Here is a 20,903-nt window from a genome sequence, read left to right on the forward strand (position 1 = left end):
TGTGGCTATGGTTGGATGGAGAGGATAACCAGTCTTGATGATTTTGTTTCACAGACTCATGTCTTAGTCCACCCTCCTGTACAGGATGGTCTCTTTAGACTGTGTCTAGGCTGCCATACCATGGTACCTAACCCAAACCTAAATGGCTGCTTTGATGTCTGGAGCAGTGAACAATTTGGAGTGCTTACTCTCCATGGCTGTGGAAGAAGAAAAGTGCTCATGAAGTCACCTAAGGTTTGGGGGTGGGGGGGTGGGGTAGTTTTTTGGGGTTTTTTGTGTTTTTTTTTTAATTAATCAGTCTTTGCTTATTTTTCCCTTTATCACGGAAAAAAAGAAAAGCAATGAAGCTGTTGAACTTCAAAGATACAGTGCTACTTAGAGCCATGTGCCTAGGACACTTTTTGGAGGGTCCGATGTCGAGAGTGGCAGTGTGCCTTTATGATCTGACTCCCTTAAATAAGGTCATTTTTTTCAGAGCTAGAGGGACAGCAGGGAGAGGTTTGTGGGTGCTTTAGGTATAGGTAGATGTCACCTGCCACATTTTTGGACATACAGGGCTATTATTGAGAAGGCTGTCTGCCTTCAAGATGGAGAAGAGAGAGCAAATGGGTAAAATAATGAAATTTGCTCCTCCTCACTTAGTCTCCATGCAAGTTTGGACTTTTGAGGGGCAAAATTTAGAGCGTCACAAGTTGTTCCAGGTCCCACAGCAAAAAGTATGGAAGCCTGGGAGTTAAATGCCAAGTTCTTGCATGCCACTTCTGCCCCACCAAGCACTGGCAAGAAGAACTGGGAAGACTGAATGTCCTAAACAGCTCTTGGCTGGGTGGTTTCAAACATTGCAGAAATGTTTTTGTCTTATGCTAGATTTTCTCATTTTATTTCTTCAGTTATCCTGGAGGGATAAGATTTTCTCATTTTATTTCTTCAGTTATCCTGGAGGGATAACCTTCATGGATGTCTGTAAGATTCTAGTTTTGCCATATCAGGGTTCACTTTATTGATCTTAGCACTCTTGACCTCAATAGCCCATTCCCACAGAAAAGGAAATGGAGAGAAAGCTCAAGAACCTTGCCTGGATGAATCTATTATTTAATACTCCTGTTGCTTCTTCGTAACTGTAATAACCAATTACTGTTTATTAGCATAGCCATGTAAGGTTATTTACATTAGAACCCACTACCTAAATAAGGAGAATTTATGGATGTAAGTTTTCACTTAACTGTAAAATTTGCAGAGCTACCCTCTGTAGGCGTACTGCCCCTCAGGATATGAAGAAATTGCTGAGACTGTCTTACTGATAATTCTCAGTTTCTTGGGATTACAAGAAGAGTGCACACAGATAAAGACACCAAGTTCAGTATGCATTAAACACATTGAGCAATGAAGCTATTCAGACACAAAGAATTACCCTGCTTGGTTTTTCTGTATTCTCAGTTTTGGATCATTCTTACACCCAGCTGGAAATATGAAGCTCCTATTCAGGGAAGAAACTTCAGAAACCCTGGCTGAACGCCACAACACACTGGTACCTAGACACTGCTCAGATGGATTACTGTGATGAGTGCCATATGAATAATGACATTTTTGGATAAACCAAGTAATGAAATAAATCATGGCAGGATGCTTTATGCAATTTTGAATTGGATCCTGAAATGCCCTGGGAGGTAGCAGAGCAGAAATGAAGAAAGGAAGGTGTACCTTGCGTATGAACAAAAATATCTTTCCGTTTGCTGGTGGCAGATGTGATCTGTTGCAAACTTTGTTCTTTTGTTTTCCAGACGCAAAACTGGACATGAATGGGATGGCATCAGATCACAACACTTCCTCCCAGGAAGAATACCTCCCACACTATCTCCAGAAGGAAGACCCGTTTGCATCAAAGCTTTCTAGAGAAGCTGATATCGTGGCTGGGTTTTATTTGACAGTAATTGGTAATGATTCTGTAATTTGTCCTTTGAAATGTGAGTGTGTCACTGCAGCCTTGCAGGCACTCACAAACAAGGCAGAAGCTGCTGGGTGTTAGATGTGTAATTACATATCTCTTCACAGTAGAAATAAAAATCTAGGAGGGAGAGGAGAGAATGTGTTAGAAATGCGGTGTCAACATTGTCAGCAGTTGATGTCAAGAGACGATGCTGCTCCAGGTTGCCTAAAGTGACTAGCAGTAGACCTTCCAGCAAAAAGTGTAGAAATACTCTTTTTTTTTTTTCTACAGATGGGTTAGTAGACTGCATTTTAATTATTCTTGACCAGATAGGTTACTAGACTGCATTTTAATTATTCTTGACCAGAACTGGCTTTTGCCCTTATGCTATGTGGTGTTTATGGCCTGTTTTCAAAGCCTCTCTCATGTGCCTACGCAGCAAAGAGGACACCCTCAGACACGTTCATTTGAATCTTGCTCAGCTCCTGGCATCAGCTGTCCTCTATCACATATGATACGGAACTATATTTTCTTCCTAACACACTTCCCTCCTTTTTGTTTTGGAGTCTTTTTACCATGTGCAAAGTGACTTTGCAAGCAGAACCAATGCAGTTATTTATTGGTTAGTGCACATGGATGATAACTGGGACCAACTTCTGCTTTAAGTACTCATATGCCAAGGAGTTGTCATTCAGCTGGGAAATACTGTTCTCCATTGCTTCTAGGGATAAACTGGTCCTTCTTGATGATTTACCTTTTCTTCTTTATGGAGGTGGGCAGGTTTATATCTTTTTATGTCAATACTTGCCTCAACACTTCCACTTCTTTCGAGGGTTTAGGTTTCCTTATATCTTACAGCTTTAGTTCATAAAGTTTCTCACAGCTAGACAGTTTTCTTAGTAAGTGTGTTACACCAAACTGGGCTCCAGGCGGCTGACCACCAAGCTGAATACAAGGTGTACAGTGTATTCCTTGACATTTATTTTGGTTTTGAATCATTCTCTTGTTTTATCTGTTCTGTGCAAAATACAAAGCTCTTTCAGTCCTACCTTCATGTTTCTCATTCACTGTTTTACATCACTCCTTCCCACTCCCTCTTTACTACCTTTCCAATGGATCTAAGTAATGTTTTCTATAATGGAGGTCTCACTTGAAGCTTGAATAACACATTCCTCATTCTTCTGCTTATGTCTTTATTGAAAAAGGAGTTCAGAGCAGCCGAGTCAGCAGGTGGAGTGGTATCTCTGCAGTGTTCTTGGTATTCACCCACTGGTTTGTATGTATCCTGGCTTTTCACATATATGCATTTTTTCTGCTGCTATGCAGACAGATGTCTTCACTGAGCTGTCCAAAACAACCCCCCTTCGAGTCTTTTTTCACTTGGTTAAGCAAATTTAGCTTTAATCCAAGGAAATATGTCTGAGTAGCTGAAACAAATCCTTCCCATGTACACTGTATTGCCTTGTTATATCGGCTGCATTTAGTGTACATTTATCCACACCCTGCCAGGCGTGAAATACCTTGAAAAACAAAGATATAAAATAAAGGCAAGGAACAGAAATCATAAATTTCCAGTGAAAATCCAAAAGATAACAATGAAGGCACAGATTTACATTAGCAGTCTGAGGAGACTGAAATTATAGTTTAAAAAGGGCTGATAATAATTTTGATATTGGACTTACCAGCAAGATTCCCACCTTCTCAGTGTTTTGGCCTGGACATCAAACTGCCTGTGCTGGACTCACGGCACCCAGTGACCCAACCCAGGGAAGTTCAAGCCATAGCTCTGCTGCATACCTGTGTAGCTCCAGACATCATATGCTACATTTTGCATTTTGTTCTGGGTTTACGTTACTTTTTTCATGTGTTTTGCATTGCATTTTACTTGAGTTACTTTACCCTTATAGTCATGACATGCTCCAGTAGCAGCTTTCATTAGTATTTCCAAGTATGCTTTTCATACATATATACATTTAATACATTTTCATACATTTACAAAAAAGTGTAAATGCTGTTTTTGTCTCTTCCTTGGACTTGCTGGCAACCTGCATGGGTATTCTTAATTGCAATCGTTGCAATGATTTGAAGCAGCCTTTGCTTATCTGCTGGTCACTTGTGCCCTCAGCCATTTCAGCAAGGGGAACTGGTTTTGTATTTTCTAGCCCAGCCCAGCAGTGTTTTAGATACTCTGTGTAATACAGTAAGGGATATTAATTTGCCAGTGGCCAAGAGAAGTAAAGAACCCCCAACTTTTATAGGAGTTTGTGTGAAGAAGGAGAGTATTGTGCTTTTACCAGCAAAGCAGAATTACAGCTTAGAGCTCAGCCACTGAGAGAGGGAATTGAACAAAACTGGTGGAAGGAAGAATGTAAAGTCTTCTTCTGTGCTTGTGAACAGATGGGGTAAAGTAGTCTTTAAACACATTTTTCTTACCAAAAAAAAAAAAAAAAAAAAAAAAGAGAAAAAGGGCTTTGCTTGGGTTAATGCTTCTCATTTGAGTTGTACCTTTCAAGACCAGTTTAGCTTAGCACCTTGGGGATGCCACCGTTAGCTCCTGTTGATGTGCAGATCTGTACTTTGTTACCCATTCATGTATAGGTGGATAGCAACACTTGAATAATACTTTGGGCTTGCAAAAACATGAGAACTTAGAAAGAAATTCATCTTTGTTCCCAGGGAAATTCTGACAGACTTATTTTTACTTTCTGCAAACAATAATTATCCTAAATATCCTTTTCCACTAAGCTGATTGCTGACAGTTCAAATCATCTACATTTCTGTTGGGACACAAAGCACTGCCATGCAGAGCTTTTTCGTGGTAAATAGTGAATTTTAAGGTGGTGGAGAAGGAAACCTAGCTCTCTGAAACTATTCACTGACATCAAATTTCACACAACAGATTTGCTAAGGCTAAAAATTTGCTTTAATTGGCAGCTTCATAATTAATCACAGCTCCCAGGTATCCAAAACAGTAAGCAAAACCTACGTGCTCAAATAGCTCTTGGGCATACTTGTGTCTTAGGGTAACTCTGCGGTATTGCAGATTTGCTTTGTACACCAAGTAATCTGCAGAAGATGGAAAACCAAGCTGGAGCATTCAGCCTCCATACCCAGTGAGGGTATGTCTTTGGTTTTTTTATTATAACCTGTAGTTCAGACCGAATCTGTGCATTGTCACCTTCTGCCACTCAACTGTATCCCTTATTCCTTTGCAGATCCCTTCCCAGAGGTGGTGGCCGCTCTTGAGGATGCCCTGTGTGGACATCCTGATAGCAGAGGGAGGGACTGGCTGCAGAAAGCTGGGAAGGCAGGACTGCTGTCAGGCATCCTTTTGTGCTTGAGGCATGTAAGGTGCAAGTGAATTTAAAATTTATTTCAAAAAGGGGAAGAAGTTGCCCAGTTAGCAAGCGGCTGGGATCCTACTAGGAAACTTGGCAGAGCATTTAGGGTCAGGCTGGCTGTGCAACTAAGTATTGCAGTTTGAAAATATAAAAATACATATTTTTGTCTTAGAAAAAAGCAGGGATCTTGACCAATCTGTGATAAATTCCCTGCGATTGTGCGATCTTTTGTTCTAAGTAATTAATTTCCATGTGTATTTTTTTAATTGTCTGGAAAAAAAAATCAAACAGTACACACGATTATAAGAATCCAATTCTTTTTACTTTGCCACTTCCCCTGCTAGCTTTTTCATCATTGACTTGATTGATTTACTATATGGCCAGATAGGGTGATGAACTACTGAGCGGAGACCCGCTGGCTGGCAGCTCCTTTGAAAGCCTGTGGCAAGTAACTATTGATTTGCAAACTGTTGCTGCACACTTCCTCAGCATGTTATGAAACAGCTTAATTGAAAACAAAATCCTGAACTATTTTTTTTTCTTTTTTTATCTGATGGTTTAACGCTGCTGTCAGATTGGAGAAAAGGAACCTTATTTGTTCAGATTGCTTCTTCTATGTACTTTCAACTTTCGCTGCAGGTTGTGTACCTGAGCCTGGCTCTTTCTCTGTGGGTATCACTTTTTGAGTTATCACATCCTTTGTATGTATGTAATAATGTTACGGTGCCATGGAAAGTTGTGCCCTAAACTGTTTGCTCCTGGAAAAGAGCCTTTATTTTATATCTGAAGAGTCTTTTTTCCCCATTTCCAACAGAAGGCTCTGCCCAGAGACACCGCCTGCCAGCACCTACCACAACTGGGAGCCTGCACCAGTGAGGACTTCAGATAGCTGTTAGGGAAATCTTTTTAATAGTGAGAAAAATGAGGCATTAGATGGCTTATCTAAGGAGATTATAAAGTTCCTATCAGCAAGGAGTTAAAAAAGAATTCAGATGAGCAATTGTCAGATACACGTATAGATAAAAAGCAACCTAAATTACCACCGGACCCCTTCCAGCGGTAGGATTAGGAGGTCAGTGGGCTGAGGCTCTGTGAAACGTTGCTGTTGATAATGAGCAGTCGCTTCAGAGCCTTGTCTGATGAAGACATCTCTCTGGTCTACCAGACAGCTGAAAAAGGTTCAGGAAAATGTCAGGCACTTTCAAAAGGTATTTCAAACTGGATGCTGGCACTCTAGATGTCCTAAATATCACTAGATGAAAAATGGTGTTAAGAGAGAAAAGGATCAAGACATATGAAAAACGCTCAGCTACATAGATTCATTCATTTAGCTGCAAGGAAGAAAAGAATTAATATGAATACCTATATCTACTTATAACTCAGATTAAATTTTCAGAGCTATAAGAATAGGGTGTTCTTTAAATTTCATTCACCAGGGATAAATCAAATTTGCTGAGAAAACTGAAGATTCGATGATAAGACAGCTTCTGTCCTGTTTGTTTTTTTAAATAATATAGAAAGCAATACTGTCAGTATGAAAACAAGAAATGTTTCCAATTAGACATGTGGCATTTATTACCGAAAAATTCAAAATCAAAGTATTTTTCTCCTCAGTATGGTAAACTTTTGGTTCCACAGTTATTCATATTTCTTGAGTATTGGTTTTAGCATATAGGAACCATTTTTCTCTCTGCCTGGATGTTCTCAAGTTGGGTTTCTTGGTTTTGTGATGACATGGCAACCTTAAAAGGGGATAATTCCATTGATGGGCCATAGTAAATAATTAAAGACCCATTTAATTCCTGAGATCTGGCCTCCCAGAAGACTGATGAAAATTATGTCAGACTCTAAGGTACAATATTTGGAGAGGGTGACCTTGCTGGGTGGCTGCTGGGGTCCTTTTAAGGCATGGAATACGGCTGAGTTTGCACCACCAAAGCCACGTGTGGGAAGGCATCACAGAGAGTGACTTTGCTGCCTCATGGACAAAGGAAAGTTGGGTTATTTACAACTTTTTTTAGTAGCGCGGAGGACTGGCCTCAGCTGGTAGCCAAGCACCCAGGGCAGCCAGTTGCTTACAGCCCCCGCAGTGGGGCAGGGAAGAAATAGGAAGAGAAAAAGCGGTGGAGATAAATTTAATTAATAATATAATTGCTGATTCGGGTAGTGAAAATCAAAGATGACAGACATAAAATAAGTAAGGAAAACACCTTTCCTTCCCCTTTCTCATGCTGAACTTCACTCCAACATCTTCTCCCTCAGTGCCATTGCAGGTCCCTTTGGTGAGGCAATGGCGGTGCAGGACGTTGGGGTACTCCACTCTTTGCTTTTCACTCTTTTCTTCTGCATCTCCTTTCTTCTTGTCTCCTCTACTCCTGTGTGAGGCCTCCATGGGCCACAGTCCCTTCGGGGTGTTCACCCTTGTGGGTGACTCTTGCTTCCTGCAAGGGGTGTTGGGTGCTGTCCTGTGCTTCCACTGCAAAACACTCAGACTCTTTCAAACGTGAGCTAGTGAAGAAACAGTGTTCTTTGCGGGAACTGGAAACCCTGCCAGTTTTGGTACCAGTGTGATTAGCTCCGTGGCTGATTGACCGCCTGCAGTGTTAGCCCCTGCGTGTCCTTGAGTGGTGATATGGCCTAAAAAAATGCAAAAAAATACTCAGAAAAACAGGATCCTGTCTCACATGCTGAATTCCAGCTGGAAGTCAAAATTAGCTATATTTTATCATTTTTCCTTCTTACAAGAAAAATAATTTTTATCATAAAATTTAGGATGTGATATTTACATCTTAATTTACCTTATATTAAAAATGAATCCCTCAACCTCTAATTATCATATTTAGTAAAACTAGGGTTGGTCAGAGGCTTGGGGTCCTTGTGATTGCAGACAGATGATTTTCATTCTGGTGGCTGTATAAACATTTGTGAGAAATACGGGGCCGATCAGAAGGGAGGAATGATAGGATTTCTATTATGTGCATTCAGTTGATAGTGGTGCAGGGTCAGGTGGTGATGGCAATGTCCTTCTGCAGAGGGGAAAACAGCATTTGTGGTGGGAGGGAGATGTCTGCAGTAGATGTCTCTACGAGCTGCATAATGAGAATGAGATGATCATGTTTCAGAGTAAAATGTCTAGCCTTGGGACCACACGTTCAAGCTGAAAATATCAGTGAATTTCACAAGGAAGATGGGATATTACTGTTTTTGGGGAGAATTCTAATTTGATTGTTTTTCTTTTTTTCGTTATTATAGGGATTCTTTCAACTCTGGGAAATGGGTATGTTATTTTTATGTCCTCGAAGCGAAAAAAGAAGTTGAGACCTGCTGAGATAATGACTGTTAATTTAGCAGTGTGTGATCTGGGCATTTCAGGTAATTTCATGTCTTATTTTCACTCATTTTTACTATCCCACCATTCATTTTGGCAGCAGCAAGAGACAATCCTCTGGATGTCATGAGACCCCCAAATGACTTTTACTACTGATATTTCTGCTCCATTATTTGTATATAAATAATAGAGAAGCATAGAAAACAACATGCCTGAAGAACTTGATGGGAAGAAATGAAAAGTACGTAGGAAAAAATAGGGCTGGATTTATCAATCAGGCAAAACTGTTCACTCCAGCACTGGGCAGGACTTCAAAGGCAGCTCCCATGTGCATAACCACAAAGTAGCTCGGTATTGAGATTGAAGAAAATTGTATTTCTTGCTGTAGGGTGCAACAGGAGGGATCCAGGTGCCTCAGAAATACGTGTTTAGCCAAATATGACTTGAGAGGGGCATGAGAGGAAAAAATTGGAACATGTCAGTGGCCATCAGCCTATCAAAGCTAGTAATTTCCTGCCTAGTGATTGTCCTCTTTTATTTTTGGGTCAGGAAAATAAGCATTTGTATCAATCTACAGAGGAAGAGCAACATCAGCCAACTAGAGGGATTTTCATTTCAGCCCCACAGCCTGGATGCCTTGACGTGAGAGGAGGGAGTTTTGGAAGGGTTTACACAGAGTTGCAGAGTCAAGCGCCTTTGGAGATCATTCTTTTGGCTCTTGACACAAGTCTCATTCAGCTGCTCATGGCTACATGCAACTATATGGGGAGGACTGGATGTCCTTTAGAAAAGGGTATTTTGGATGGCAGACAATCCAATGGGGATAAAGGCCTGATGTATCCCAGCTGACCATGGGATCTCCCCAGTGCAATATAAATGATAGTATGTTCCCATGCTCCCAAAGTCATCTGTCCCTTATGTGTTGCATACTCTGGGGCCCCTGCCCTCAGCTCCAGTGCACCCTTTTCCTGCCCTCGTCTCTGCCAAATGCTTTTGCCTTCATCCAAATGCCTAAAATAGCACTGGACAACATAAAATGATGGCTCCCAGCCTCCAAATCGATGCTTATTGTGCTCTGACTGCACACAGGCAAGATGCTGCTCACATCCTCAACTTCCAGTACTTTTGATGCCTCTTGGTGATCAGAAAACATGCTTTTCTGAAGGAGATACTTAGAAATTCAGCAGAAGAAAGACATTAGTATAAATATCTCTGCTTTGCTGCCACACAAAGAAATCTCAATATCTTTGGCATATCTGCCATGGAAACACTATTTCCATCTTGCAGCATTTAGAATTAAAAAAAAACCAAACAAACACCAAAAAAAAGACCAGGTTTTGCCTCTTCAGTGATGCTCTCATCTCCTTTACTTCCTGAGTCTGTCTTATTTTATAAGGCTCATATCTGACTCCAATGGGAGTCACTTCAATGAGACAGAGTGCTTCAGGAGAATTTCTGTAGCTATGTATTTGCAATGTAAACAGCTATATCCTAACCATATAAGCTGTATCTCCCAAGCGTGCAAACTACATCTTCTTTGGGACCCCTCTTAGCACAAGGACTGCTAGTTTCTCTGTTAAGCTCTGTCACCAACATATCACTTGGTCACCTTGTCTTCCATGGGGACCTCAATCTATCTGTGTGTCTAAGTTTTGTAATTAAAAATAATTGTGATTGGCACAGCCATGCATGCTTTTTCTCCCTTCTTTTTTTTTTTTTATTATTTTTTTTTTTTTGTTAATGAAAGATGTTGACTAAAGAAATATGTGTTCTGTCTGTGGAACTGATTGGACTGAAGATGGGACTTTTTCCAAAATCTTCGTATTTCACACAATTGTCTTGGCATCTTTTTGAAGAAACGGATGCTTTTTCTCCCTTCTCTTTCTTTTTTTTTTTTTTTTTTTGTTAATGAAAGATGCTGACTGAAGAAATATGTGTTCTTTCTGCTGGACCGATTGGACTGAAGATGGGACTTTTTCCAAAATCTTCGTATTTCACACACTTGTCTTGGCACCCTGTTCAAGAAACGGGTTCTGCCATGGTCCTGCTTCCTGCAGATTTCCACAGGGTGGCACCAGCCACTCGCTCAAAACCGCAGCAGTCTCATTCTGCACTGATGCCTGGCTCCCGGTCCTGTGCGGCTGAAGAGAAATTTGATTTTGTGCAAATAAATCTGTTGACCTTTACAGCTGGCAATGATTTACATTAGGAAAGTTGCTGACTCTTAGCATATATCCCAGGCCTTGCTGTATTTCATGTTTTCCTTGAAACCATGATCACTGGGGTCAGCTTTTGCTTGAAAAAGTAAAGTACATTTATTCTACTCAGAGAAAAGCACATAATGCATCAGCCTGAGCACAACCTTCAGGCTCAAGCAGGATTTCCCTTACAAGCTTAGGCTAAAGGAAGAGAATCCCAAAATACCTTGTTTAAAAATTAGTCTCATTTTGAAGGGACTTCAATCATGATTCTTTTGGCATAAAAGATGGAACAAAGGCCATTTTCTGCAAGATTTTGTTTTGATAGAAATGTTTTAATTTTCTGTTAAGAATGAAAACAGAATGTTTAGTTTCATAGAATCATAGAGTCATTTAGGTTGGAAAAGACCTTTGAGTTCATCAAGTCCAACCCTTAACCCAGCACTGCCAAGTCCACCACAAAACCATGTCCCTAAGCACCACACCTATGTGTTTTTTAAATACCTCCAGGGATGGTGATTCCACCACCTCGCTGGACAGCCTGTTCCAGTGCTTGACAACCCTTTCAGTGAAGACATTTTTCCTAATATCCAATCTAAACCTCCCCCTGGCACAACTTGAGGACATTTCCTCTCATCCTATCACTTGCTACCTTAGGAGAAGAAACCAACACCCATCTGGCTACAACCTCCTTTCAGGTAGCTGTAGAGAGCGATATGATCCCCGCTGAGACTCCTCATCTCCAGGCTAAACTGACGTTTCACATCAGTTTGATCTGAAAACTGAATATTTTTTTGGGAACAATCCAAAATATATTTCTATAGATTACTTCAATAAAATAGAGACTTCAATCTTGACTTCTATGAATAGGTTACCTTGTGAGAATTACAGTTTGCAAGATCATTTTTACCTTCTTTATAAATCAATTCACTGAGCTGCCATGACATTAGAGACAGTATGGTTCAACCAGGGAAACTAGCCCAGGGTGGTTTCAAATCTCTGGCAACTCCTGTGCAGGAAGGAAATACAGTCACAGGAAGGCAATGTTCAATATTTAATGTTGTTCAGGTGTTGAACTGTTCATGCCTTGGAGCGTTTCAGCTCAGTCTGGTCAGTAGAAGTGAAGGATTTGGAAAACACGCTCATGTTCCTATATTGTAAATTGTTGAGTCTTCTGTTCCATTAAAGTTGATTTTTTTTGTTTGTCCAGTTTGAGATAAAAAAATAAATAAATCAGGAAGTGGAGATTTCTAATTAGAAAATTACAATTTCCAAACTTTCTCAATTTCATGATACTTACAAAGAATATGAATAATGTTAATCTGTTTTATGGTGAGAACGGAACAGAATATAACTTAACTTCACTTTTTCCATAATGTACGACCCAATCTTACAACTGGAGGAATGAGCTAAGGTGCTGCTAGGACAGTCTCCAAAGTAGTTAGGTATTTCTTTTCTGTTTCAGGATGCTTAAAGCTTTTTAGTATCTGTGGCCAGGTGACTTGCTGATAGTCACCAAGGAAGAGTGTGGTATGGACAGGAGCTGAAACCACTTCTGCAGCTCAAGTCCATGCTGTGACCATAGCACCATCTTCCTTTCCAATCTAACTCTTCCCTGCAGCATGCATCCTACTGTTGGGCCTTGACAGGTTTGCAGAACTCCTCTTTGAAGGAAAATTTCATCTTGTGTTTGAAGACACTCAACTGATTATAGGGATGTATCCTAACTGGATCTGTGTCTTGTTTCAAAGCCAGACTCACCCGTCACTCATCCTGTTTACATTTTGGCATGTGTTTGCATGTGGATTTAACATATACTCTGAAATTTTACAGTACCAGAGTATGGGTTTACTTCTGGTTCATGTGGTCTGCATAAAGCACCTGTTTCCAGCCATTCCGCAGGCTTGGCTCATCCTACCACAGCATAGATGCTATGGGGTCTAGCTACAGCTGTCTTAGGCTTAATCCTGTGGGTGGAGGGCAGGCAAGTCATCCCATGTGTTGCACCTGAAGCTCCCTCTCCACACTGCAGAGCATTGTCACTGGTATTAGCTCTGGGCAAAGGGGAGGGTTTGCTTTTCTGAAAAAAAGTGGTTTTATCACTGATGGATTTTATCAGTCAACTGACATTCTTTTCTTGTTATGAAGTTGTAGGAAAACCCTTTAGTATTATTTCCTTCTTTTCTCACCGCTGGGTGTTTGGATGGATGGGCTGCCGCTGGTATGGATGGGCTGGTTTCTTCTTTGGCTGTGGGAGCCTTATTACCATGACAGCTGTCAGCCTGGATAGATACTTAAAAATCTGCCACTTGTCTTATGGTAAGAAATAAAATCTATTAAGTGACTATAGAAAAAGTATATGAAGTGATGTAGTTTTCTAGACTGGAATCATACTCAAGCTCTTCAGAATGCTTTTGTTAAATATAGAGGGGAATGCACAGATGAGAGAATTTTACCTGCATGATCCAATTAATCCCAGCTAAATTTATATTACTGGACATATCACCTTCACTGTTGCCTCTCTGCTGTTTGCTTAAGCCATGTATTTTAGTAATCACTCATGGATAATTACTTTGTGTCTATCAAGGCCTATTAACATTCACAGATGCGAATATTGCACATACTGCAAGGTCTTTTAGACCAACACGCAAAAATATTCTTTATTAGATACCTAGATTCCTTTAAGATGTGTGGCAAGCTATTTAAAACATCTAAAAGATTTGGATGTGCAGTAGGGCATAATGTGGTATCATCTCTCTAATATGGAGATGGAACCTGAGAGGATGAAATGAATTTAGCAGTGAAAGCTGTTATCACCATATACATCAATATTTTATATCTCTCGAACATGATGTATTATATGCTTCATTCTTTCCAGTTAAAAGATGCTGTCACAGTTTAGAAAAGGTGTTTTTCTTGCCTTGGAAGGGACTAATTCCCCACCAAGATACCAGGAATACTCACAGTGACTTTACATACAAGAAACACCTTGCCCATGTGACTTGAGGGACATGCAACAGATTTCATTATAATGACATACACTATCAGTCATGTAATGTTAACTTACAAGAAATATTTGCAGCTAGGAAGTGTAAGTAAACTGGTCTGCCCAATAGCTGAGTGTGTTACCAATTAAAAGCTGTGGTACTGCATGCACTAAGTTCTGCTATCATAGATCCTGGCATGTCCACATTTTTTCCTGAAATGTGAGCGCAGGGAAGGTCTCCTTAGCTGAGTTTTAAATACATCATTCACATTAAACAGGATTTCAGTTCTTTCTATAAAATTCTTACCAAAGTAATTCAGTGGCAACCCAAAGCATAGACAATTTTTCACAGACCTGGTCAGCTGGAGTAAATATTTCATGGCCAGCTGCATTCATGCCATAAGCTCTGATATGTAATATGACAACTTAGCTCAAGAGACAGAACACTTCAAAATCTTTTTTCTCAAGGGCTTTCTGATCATGGTTGTCCATACAAAGTGATGGAAAGCAATAAACATTTTTAGCATGTTCAGTCTAGGTGGTTATTTAACCTTTTTCTATATAAGGCCTAAATCAGTAATCAGGAACCTGGAGCACCAGACTACATACCTACACTGTCATTGTGCTCCAAAAGCAGCATCTGTTTTATTGTTGGGGTTTGGGTTTTTTTGTTTGTTTGTTTCTGTGTGGTTTTGGGGTTTTTTTTGCATTTTTTAAATTTTTGTAATAGATTGCTATGGTTTATAATAGCTGTGAAAATAATCACAGAATAGAATCATAGAATCATTTAGGTTGGAAAAGACCTTTGAGATCATCAGGTCCAACCCTTAACCCAGCACTGCCAAGTCCATCACTAAACCATGTCCCTACGCACTGCATCTACGTGTTTTTTAAACACCTCCAAGCCATGAGCAGCTGGTTTCTCCAGGAGATGCTGTGGGAAAGGGTGTCAAAGGCTTTACTAAGGTCCAGGCAGACAACAGCCACAGCCTTTCCCTCATCCACTAAGCAGGTCACCTTGTCATAGGAGGAGATCAGGTTGGTCAAGCAGGACCTGCCTGTCATGGTGCTGGGCCTGACTCCTTGGTTATCCTATACGTGCCACATGATGGTGCTCAGGATGAGCTGCTCCATAACTTTCCCCGGTACTGAGGTCAGGCTGACAGGCCTGTAATTCCCTGGATCCTCCTTCCAGTCCTTCTTGTAGATGGACACCACAGTGGCTAACCTCCTGTCTTCTGGGACCTCTCCTGTTTGCCAGGATTGATAAAAGATGGAGAGGGGCTCGGTGAGCTCCTCTGCCAGCTCCCTCTGTGCACTTGGTTGGATCTCATAATGATGTTCTTCTAGTACTCACTCTATTGTTGCTTTGTTTTTCCACACCCAAACACAACAAACAACATTTCTGTCTCTCAGCCATTGTGCTCACACACATCATTTGTCAGTCAGTGTTCATTTTCCTCCAGTCATCTGGAAATGTAAAATCAGCTGAGGAAGGGGCACTGGTCACACAGAAATAAAAGTTGTTTCTTTGCTTTGGGTTTGTTTAAGTCATTCTCAAATCCTGAAGAAAGGTCCTCAATGTCAGTGAATGGGAAGTGAAATCAGATTAGAGCTTCCAAAGTGGAAGGAGCTGTTATAATGCTACAGTCTGAGTTTCTGCATAAATCATAGGTTCTGACTCGTTAGTCCTATCTGAATCCAACATGTTGAACACAGATGACAACGGAAAGCTTGTAAACAAGCTTTTTTTAGATGAATTAGAGTTGTGTGCCAGACGAGCAGAGAGGCAATATTCTACTCCACGACTCCAGGCAAGTCATTAGGATTTAATAAACAGAATGGGCAAGGATACATGAAAACACCTATGAAGAATACTACTGACAGTGTGCACATGGTGATTTACTGTACTGGAAAAGGGTGGCAAGGTAGAAATAAATCTTGGATATGTTTTCTCCTCTGTAAAGCCTCCATGTCTTCCAGTCACTTGGATGAACAATTTATGTTGAGAAGTGTCCCGAGATCAAACTTCAGTCAGTTATTCTATGACAGGAGGAAGAGGAAATAGTGTAAGTTACATCATACAGTTGCAGCTAGTGAGCCTTCATGCTGAATAGTGAAAGTCTGAATTAAACACATATGCATCCATGTGGGCTGAACCTCCGCCTGACCTGACTGAACACTGTGAATACGGCTTTACAGACCACAAAGCAATTTTCAACATTACTAGACAAGATTCCTGTGATTGTTACTGAGCTAGCTATTTGGACTGCTTTTGTACGGACTCTTCTAGGGTGTAAATCATCACAGCCTAAAGTAAGGATCTGAAATGAAGTCAAGTGGAGCCCTCCATATGACTGTGCATTTCTCTTCACGACGTACAATGCGAGCTGGGGTGGCTAGACTCAGGGGTCACGTAGATACCTGGGAAGAGGTGAGATGAGCCCTACAGAGTTGTTGTGGACAAACAAGCTCCGACTGCATGTGTAGAATGATGTGTTCAATTGTGCCCAAACCATATGGACCTGAACTTGTAACTCTTGAATTTTCTTCTAGGTACCTGGCTTAAGAGACATCATGCATTTATCTGTCTGGCAATAATCTGGGCCTATGCTACATTCTGGGCTACAGTGCCTTTTGCTGGTGTGGGGAGCTATGCCCCTGAGCCATTTGGGACCTCCTGCACCCTGGACTGGTGGCTGGCACAGGCTTCAGTGGCCGGACAAGCTTTCATTCTGAGTATTCTTTTCTTTTGCCTCCTGTTCCCAACGGCGGTGATTGTGTTTTCCTATGTCAAAATAATTTTAAAAGTCAAATCATCCACCAAAGAGGTTGCTCACTATGATACCAGGATTCAGAACAGCCACATACTTGAAATGAAGCTGACCAAGGTAGGTATGAAGATTTACCTCAGTTTGCTTTGTTGGGCTATAAAAGCAGGCTTGGAGAGCTTCAGCCATGCCCTCTGCTGTGCTAAGCGATAGTACAATGCTCTGAAGGTGGTTCTTCTACCTTTCTCTTCCATTACTGTCAAAATGGGGGAAGACAGGAGCTGAGACATTCTTTTGTGATTAAGGCACTCGTGTCCCTGACACCGTGATTCACTCTGAAGCTCTGCCACAGCCTTCCTGTGTGACCTTACCCAAGTCACATCATCTCCCTGTGGCCCTGTTCCCCATCATAAAGCTCCCTTTGCTTTCAGAAAGAGCTGTAAAGAATTATTTTAAAGAATTTGAAGTGCACAGGAATTATAAGAGAAAAACAGGTAAAAGGCAGGTTACTGTAGCAGGGAAATAAAGCTTGCAGATTGCTTACATTCCTCTGTTAATGAAGATATAAATGAAAGTTACTTCTGTGACATTGCAATTGGTTTTATGCAAATAATTTATCATTTAGGTTCAGCCATGAGCTGCTGATAAAAATGCACTTGTGATAAAATTAATTTTAAGTCTCAGACCATATCCTGTTTTCCCTTTCTGATTGAATCTATTTTCTATTTGACAATGGTGGCAGCCACGATCCTTGCTGATACCGGTTATTCTGCCAGGAAATCTCTCAAAATAAAAATCTGTACTGATCAAGCCCAGATTCCTTAGTCACAGAACATTCACCAGCCTCTATAAGCCATGTCAAGAGGGAGACAAACAACATCTTTTGCTTGGCTGATCAAATTTTATTACATTTTCAGGGAGTTGAGCTGAAAGTTATATAATATACAGCAATAAGTGACATTATGTCTAAACATATCAGAGGATCTCAGCTAGCTACCTGTATGGTCATTGCTGCCCATACAGCTGACAAAACCGTGCTTGCCTTTAAAAAAGGGATGCTTCAATACAGTACTGTTTTGTGGTTATTCAGCACCTTTCCTTTGAAGAACAATGGACACTTTTGATTTGAGGGTGCAGATTTATTTTTGTCATATTGGAGGAATCATGTAAAACTTCAATGTGATCTGAGCCGAAAGACTAGTAATTGTCCCTTCTGTCTTGGATCTACAGTGGGGAACATAATGCTGGGATATATATAAGTATGGAAAATGAGTCTTCATCATAACCCATTTAATTCCACAGCACAATTTAGATCAAACAGGCTGTGTTTCAGACCCTTGGCTCACATGCACTGATTCTTTAGTGACAGACAACAAAAAAAAGCATAAAAGAATGAAGTTTCCCTTAAAATAATATTACTGTCAAGATGTGGAACTAAAGGCTCTATGAAATGTTATGCAATATCTAAAAACCTTGGGCGTTCTGATGATTTTTTTGTTGTAATCCTGCTAACTGATTTATTCCAAATCAGTACACATGTACTAGAATCAGTCTGGATGCAGTAATAGTCTGACAATGCCAGCAGTATGATGGCCCATGTCCTTCAGGATATGTTATTGCATGATGTCATTTGAAGCTGTATCAGGCTGTGACTGAACACATGCAGACTGGTTCAGGTGAAGTACATAAAGCACAGATTTTGGGCCCAAACAGCTTTTCTTTAGTGTTTATACTAAACATTCTTATGCTACATTTCTTCATGTTATAAGGAAGTCCTTTTCTCATTTACCAGGATGCAAGCTAAATGTTTGGTAGAAATTTGCTTTTTAAAGCATCTACAGATTCTGATGGAGTACAAATCCATGTTGTGGGTTAAGAGAAAAAAAACACCTAGACGTTGTACTAACGTTCTCATACTCAGTTAAATTCTCAGTAGTTTCAGATCTGGCTTACCCAGGTAGATACAGTCATTTTTTTATCTGCTGGAGTGGGTATACCCAGGGACTTGACAGCTCATGCCTTGTTGAATGACTTGATGCTTACTTTTTCTGTATTTGTCTTGAAGGGGATTCAGATGGTTAACATTGTTTCCAGTGGAAGATAGGCCATAGATCCTCTTCCTGGGTGCAGGCAGAAGACAGATGTAGTTTATCAAAACTCTTCTCATTCTGTTACCAGTGGCCATCCTTGTGGCATCTTATTGGTCCTACTGGGTTTTGACACCTCTGTGGGGACATCAGCACAGGCTACAAGTGAGGAAAAAGTCCTGCATTAGATCAGGGTGTTGAAAAAAACGTTTCTTCTTTTCCTGATTTCCTTTGTTTCTGCCTTGGTGGCTAGCACTAAGTGAAAGAGAAGAAGGAGCATTAGTAGTTATAGATACAAACTCCTAAACAAACTCACCTACAGACACTCAGGGTCTTCCACTTCCACACACCATCAGGACCTAATTCTGTCCTGAAAACTTCTTCAAAGACTTTGATTTTAGGAACTTTGGAATATGATTTCAAAAGAGCCAGAATGTGGATGACTTGCGCTTCATAATTTGTTTTTGGTTTTATTTTCCCAGTGCATGCTTATTTCACTCTGGAATGGAAAAGATACTGGTTTTCTTTTGGACAGTTTGAGGAATGTTTGGTTGGAAGACACTATAGAAGGGAGAAGTTCCTCAAATAAACAAGAAAAAGAAAAAAAAAAAAACCAACAAGAAACCCTGTAGGAAATGTTTCTAGTTTAATCTGCTTTCATTGCAAAGATCTTGCTAAGATTTTCAAAAACTTTCACTGCTCTATGTTATGTATTATCCTAAAAAAGAGAGTCTGTATGTTTTTAAAGGACTCTTCTCCTTAAATAATTTAAATTTAATGTCAAAGTATTGTTGTTTTCTGAGATACCATTTAGTTTCCTCATGTTTAGCCAGACCTTATAGCATTTTTAAAGGTTTGTGGTAACAGACTCATTAAGTGCTCTGTGTCAGTGAAAAAACCCCAGGCACTAGATAAAGAGAAGAGAAATGCGTGACAGCTTTTGTTCATATTGTAAATTCACCTGAAGCGAGTTAACACTTTTCTTCTCCATCCTGTGGCACATTCCCTTCCATTCTGCCCAGCTCTGGGCTGTGCTGCCAGTCTCTAACTCCTCTGGATTAACCTCTTTCTCTCTTTTTCCTCTCACAAGGTGGCAATGTTGATCTGTGCAGGGTTCCTCATTGCCTGGATCCCTTACGCTGTGGTCTCGGTGTGGTCAGCCTTTGGACAGCCGGATTCCGTTCCCATCCAGTTTTCAGTGGTACCAACTTTGCTTGCAAAGTCAGCAGCCATGTACAACCCGATTATTTACCAGGTCATTGATTGCAAGTTTGCCTGTTGCCGGTCAGGAGGATTGAAGACACTGCAGAAGAAGAGCTCTTCAAAGAAAACAAGGTAATTTCTTCTCTGAGAAGTAGATCGTCTTTAAGTACACAATGTTCCAAAAAGTACCAAACTAAGATCTACCGGGAGTCACAGCTCTTTGAATCTTATTTCTTGTTTTTAATCATGACGTATTCAGGATCTTTCTTGCCATGAAAATTGGTGAAGTGACTCTAGGTGCCAAAAGAGAAGCAAGGAGGTGATTCTTACTTTTAGATCCATTGTATAGTTGGAAAAAAGTCCCATTGGTCTTAGCAGTTTTTGGATCAGTCCTGTCCTCCTGTTCCTTTTCTTTCATGTCATCATATGGGTTACCTCCAGAAGGTGTTGATGACCTCCATTGTCAGTGAAGTAAATGGGAGACAATTGTGTTAATTCCTTAGATAATTAATGTGTTAATACTGCACCTTTCAGGCACAGAATTAGCAGGAAGAGAAAATAGTTCCTTAATCACCCTGTAGGTACCGCTCACACCCAAGAAAATCCCCAAACCGGCCCCAAACAAACAAATCAAAGTGTAATAAGAGCTATATAAAAAGGATGCTTTTCTATTTACAACTTTCTGGCAAAATCTGTGCTGACCACCAGTGGAGTTCCTGGAAACATTAATTGTACACTTGGAGGAAAAATGTTTCTCGTTCTGTCTTATGCCAGACAAGTATCTTACTTCTGTAATCGAACCAGTGAGATAAAGATGGATGCTAATCTGACAGTGTAGGCTGATATAAAGGCCACAAATGCCCTACCACATATGTGACTGTGGATTAATAGAATTCCAGTAATTTGCTTCAAAAGCCTAGAACACATGTGCCTCAGTATGTACTTATTAGGGGCATGAAGGCCCATTTCATCATTCATATTATTCCCTTACCAATTCCAGCATTTTTTGAGGCATTGCTCAGAGCGAGTCAGGATCACGAGCTCCCACAGCTTCCCTTAGCA

At 40.5% G+C, this 20,903-nt stretch overlaps 1 protein-coding gene across 1 annotated transcript in view; it reads left to right on the top strand.

Moving 5' to 3' along the window:
• The window catches only part of LOC102054973 (opsin-5), a 38,511-nt gene that overhangs the window by 9,159 nt on the left and 8,449 nt on the right, over nt 1-20,903 (top strand). The window contains exons 3-7 of the mRNA XM_005441560.3: nt 1,782-1,934; nt 8,521-8,640; nt 12,943-13,113; nt 16,337-16,671; nt 19,729-19,973. Of these exons, the coding sequence (XP_005441617.2) occupies nt 1,782-1,934; nt 8,521-8,640; nt 12,943-13,113; nt 16,337-16,671; nt 19,729-19,973 (1,024 nt within the window). The remainder of the gene's footprint in view (nt 1-1,781; nt 1,935-8,520; nt 8,641-12,942; nt 13,114-16,336; nt 16,672-19,728; nt 19,974-20,903) is intronic.

This window comes from Falco cherrug, chromosome 6, assembly GCF_023634085.1.
Source record: "Falco cherrug isolate bFalChe1 chromosome 6, bFalChe1.pri, whole genome shotgun sequence".
Taxonomy (NCBI): domain Eukaryota; kingdom Metazoa; phylum Chordata; class Aves; order Falconiformes; family Falconidae; genus Falco; species Falco cherrug.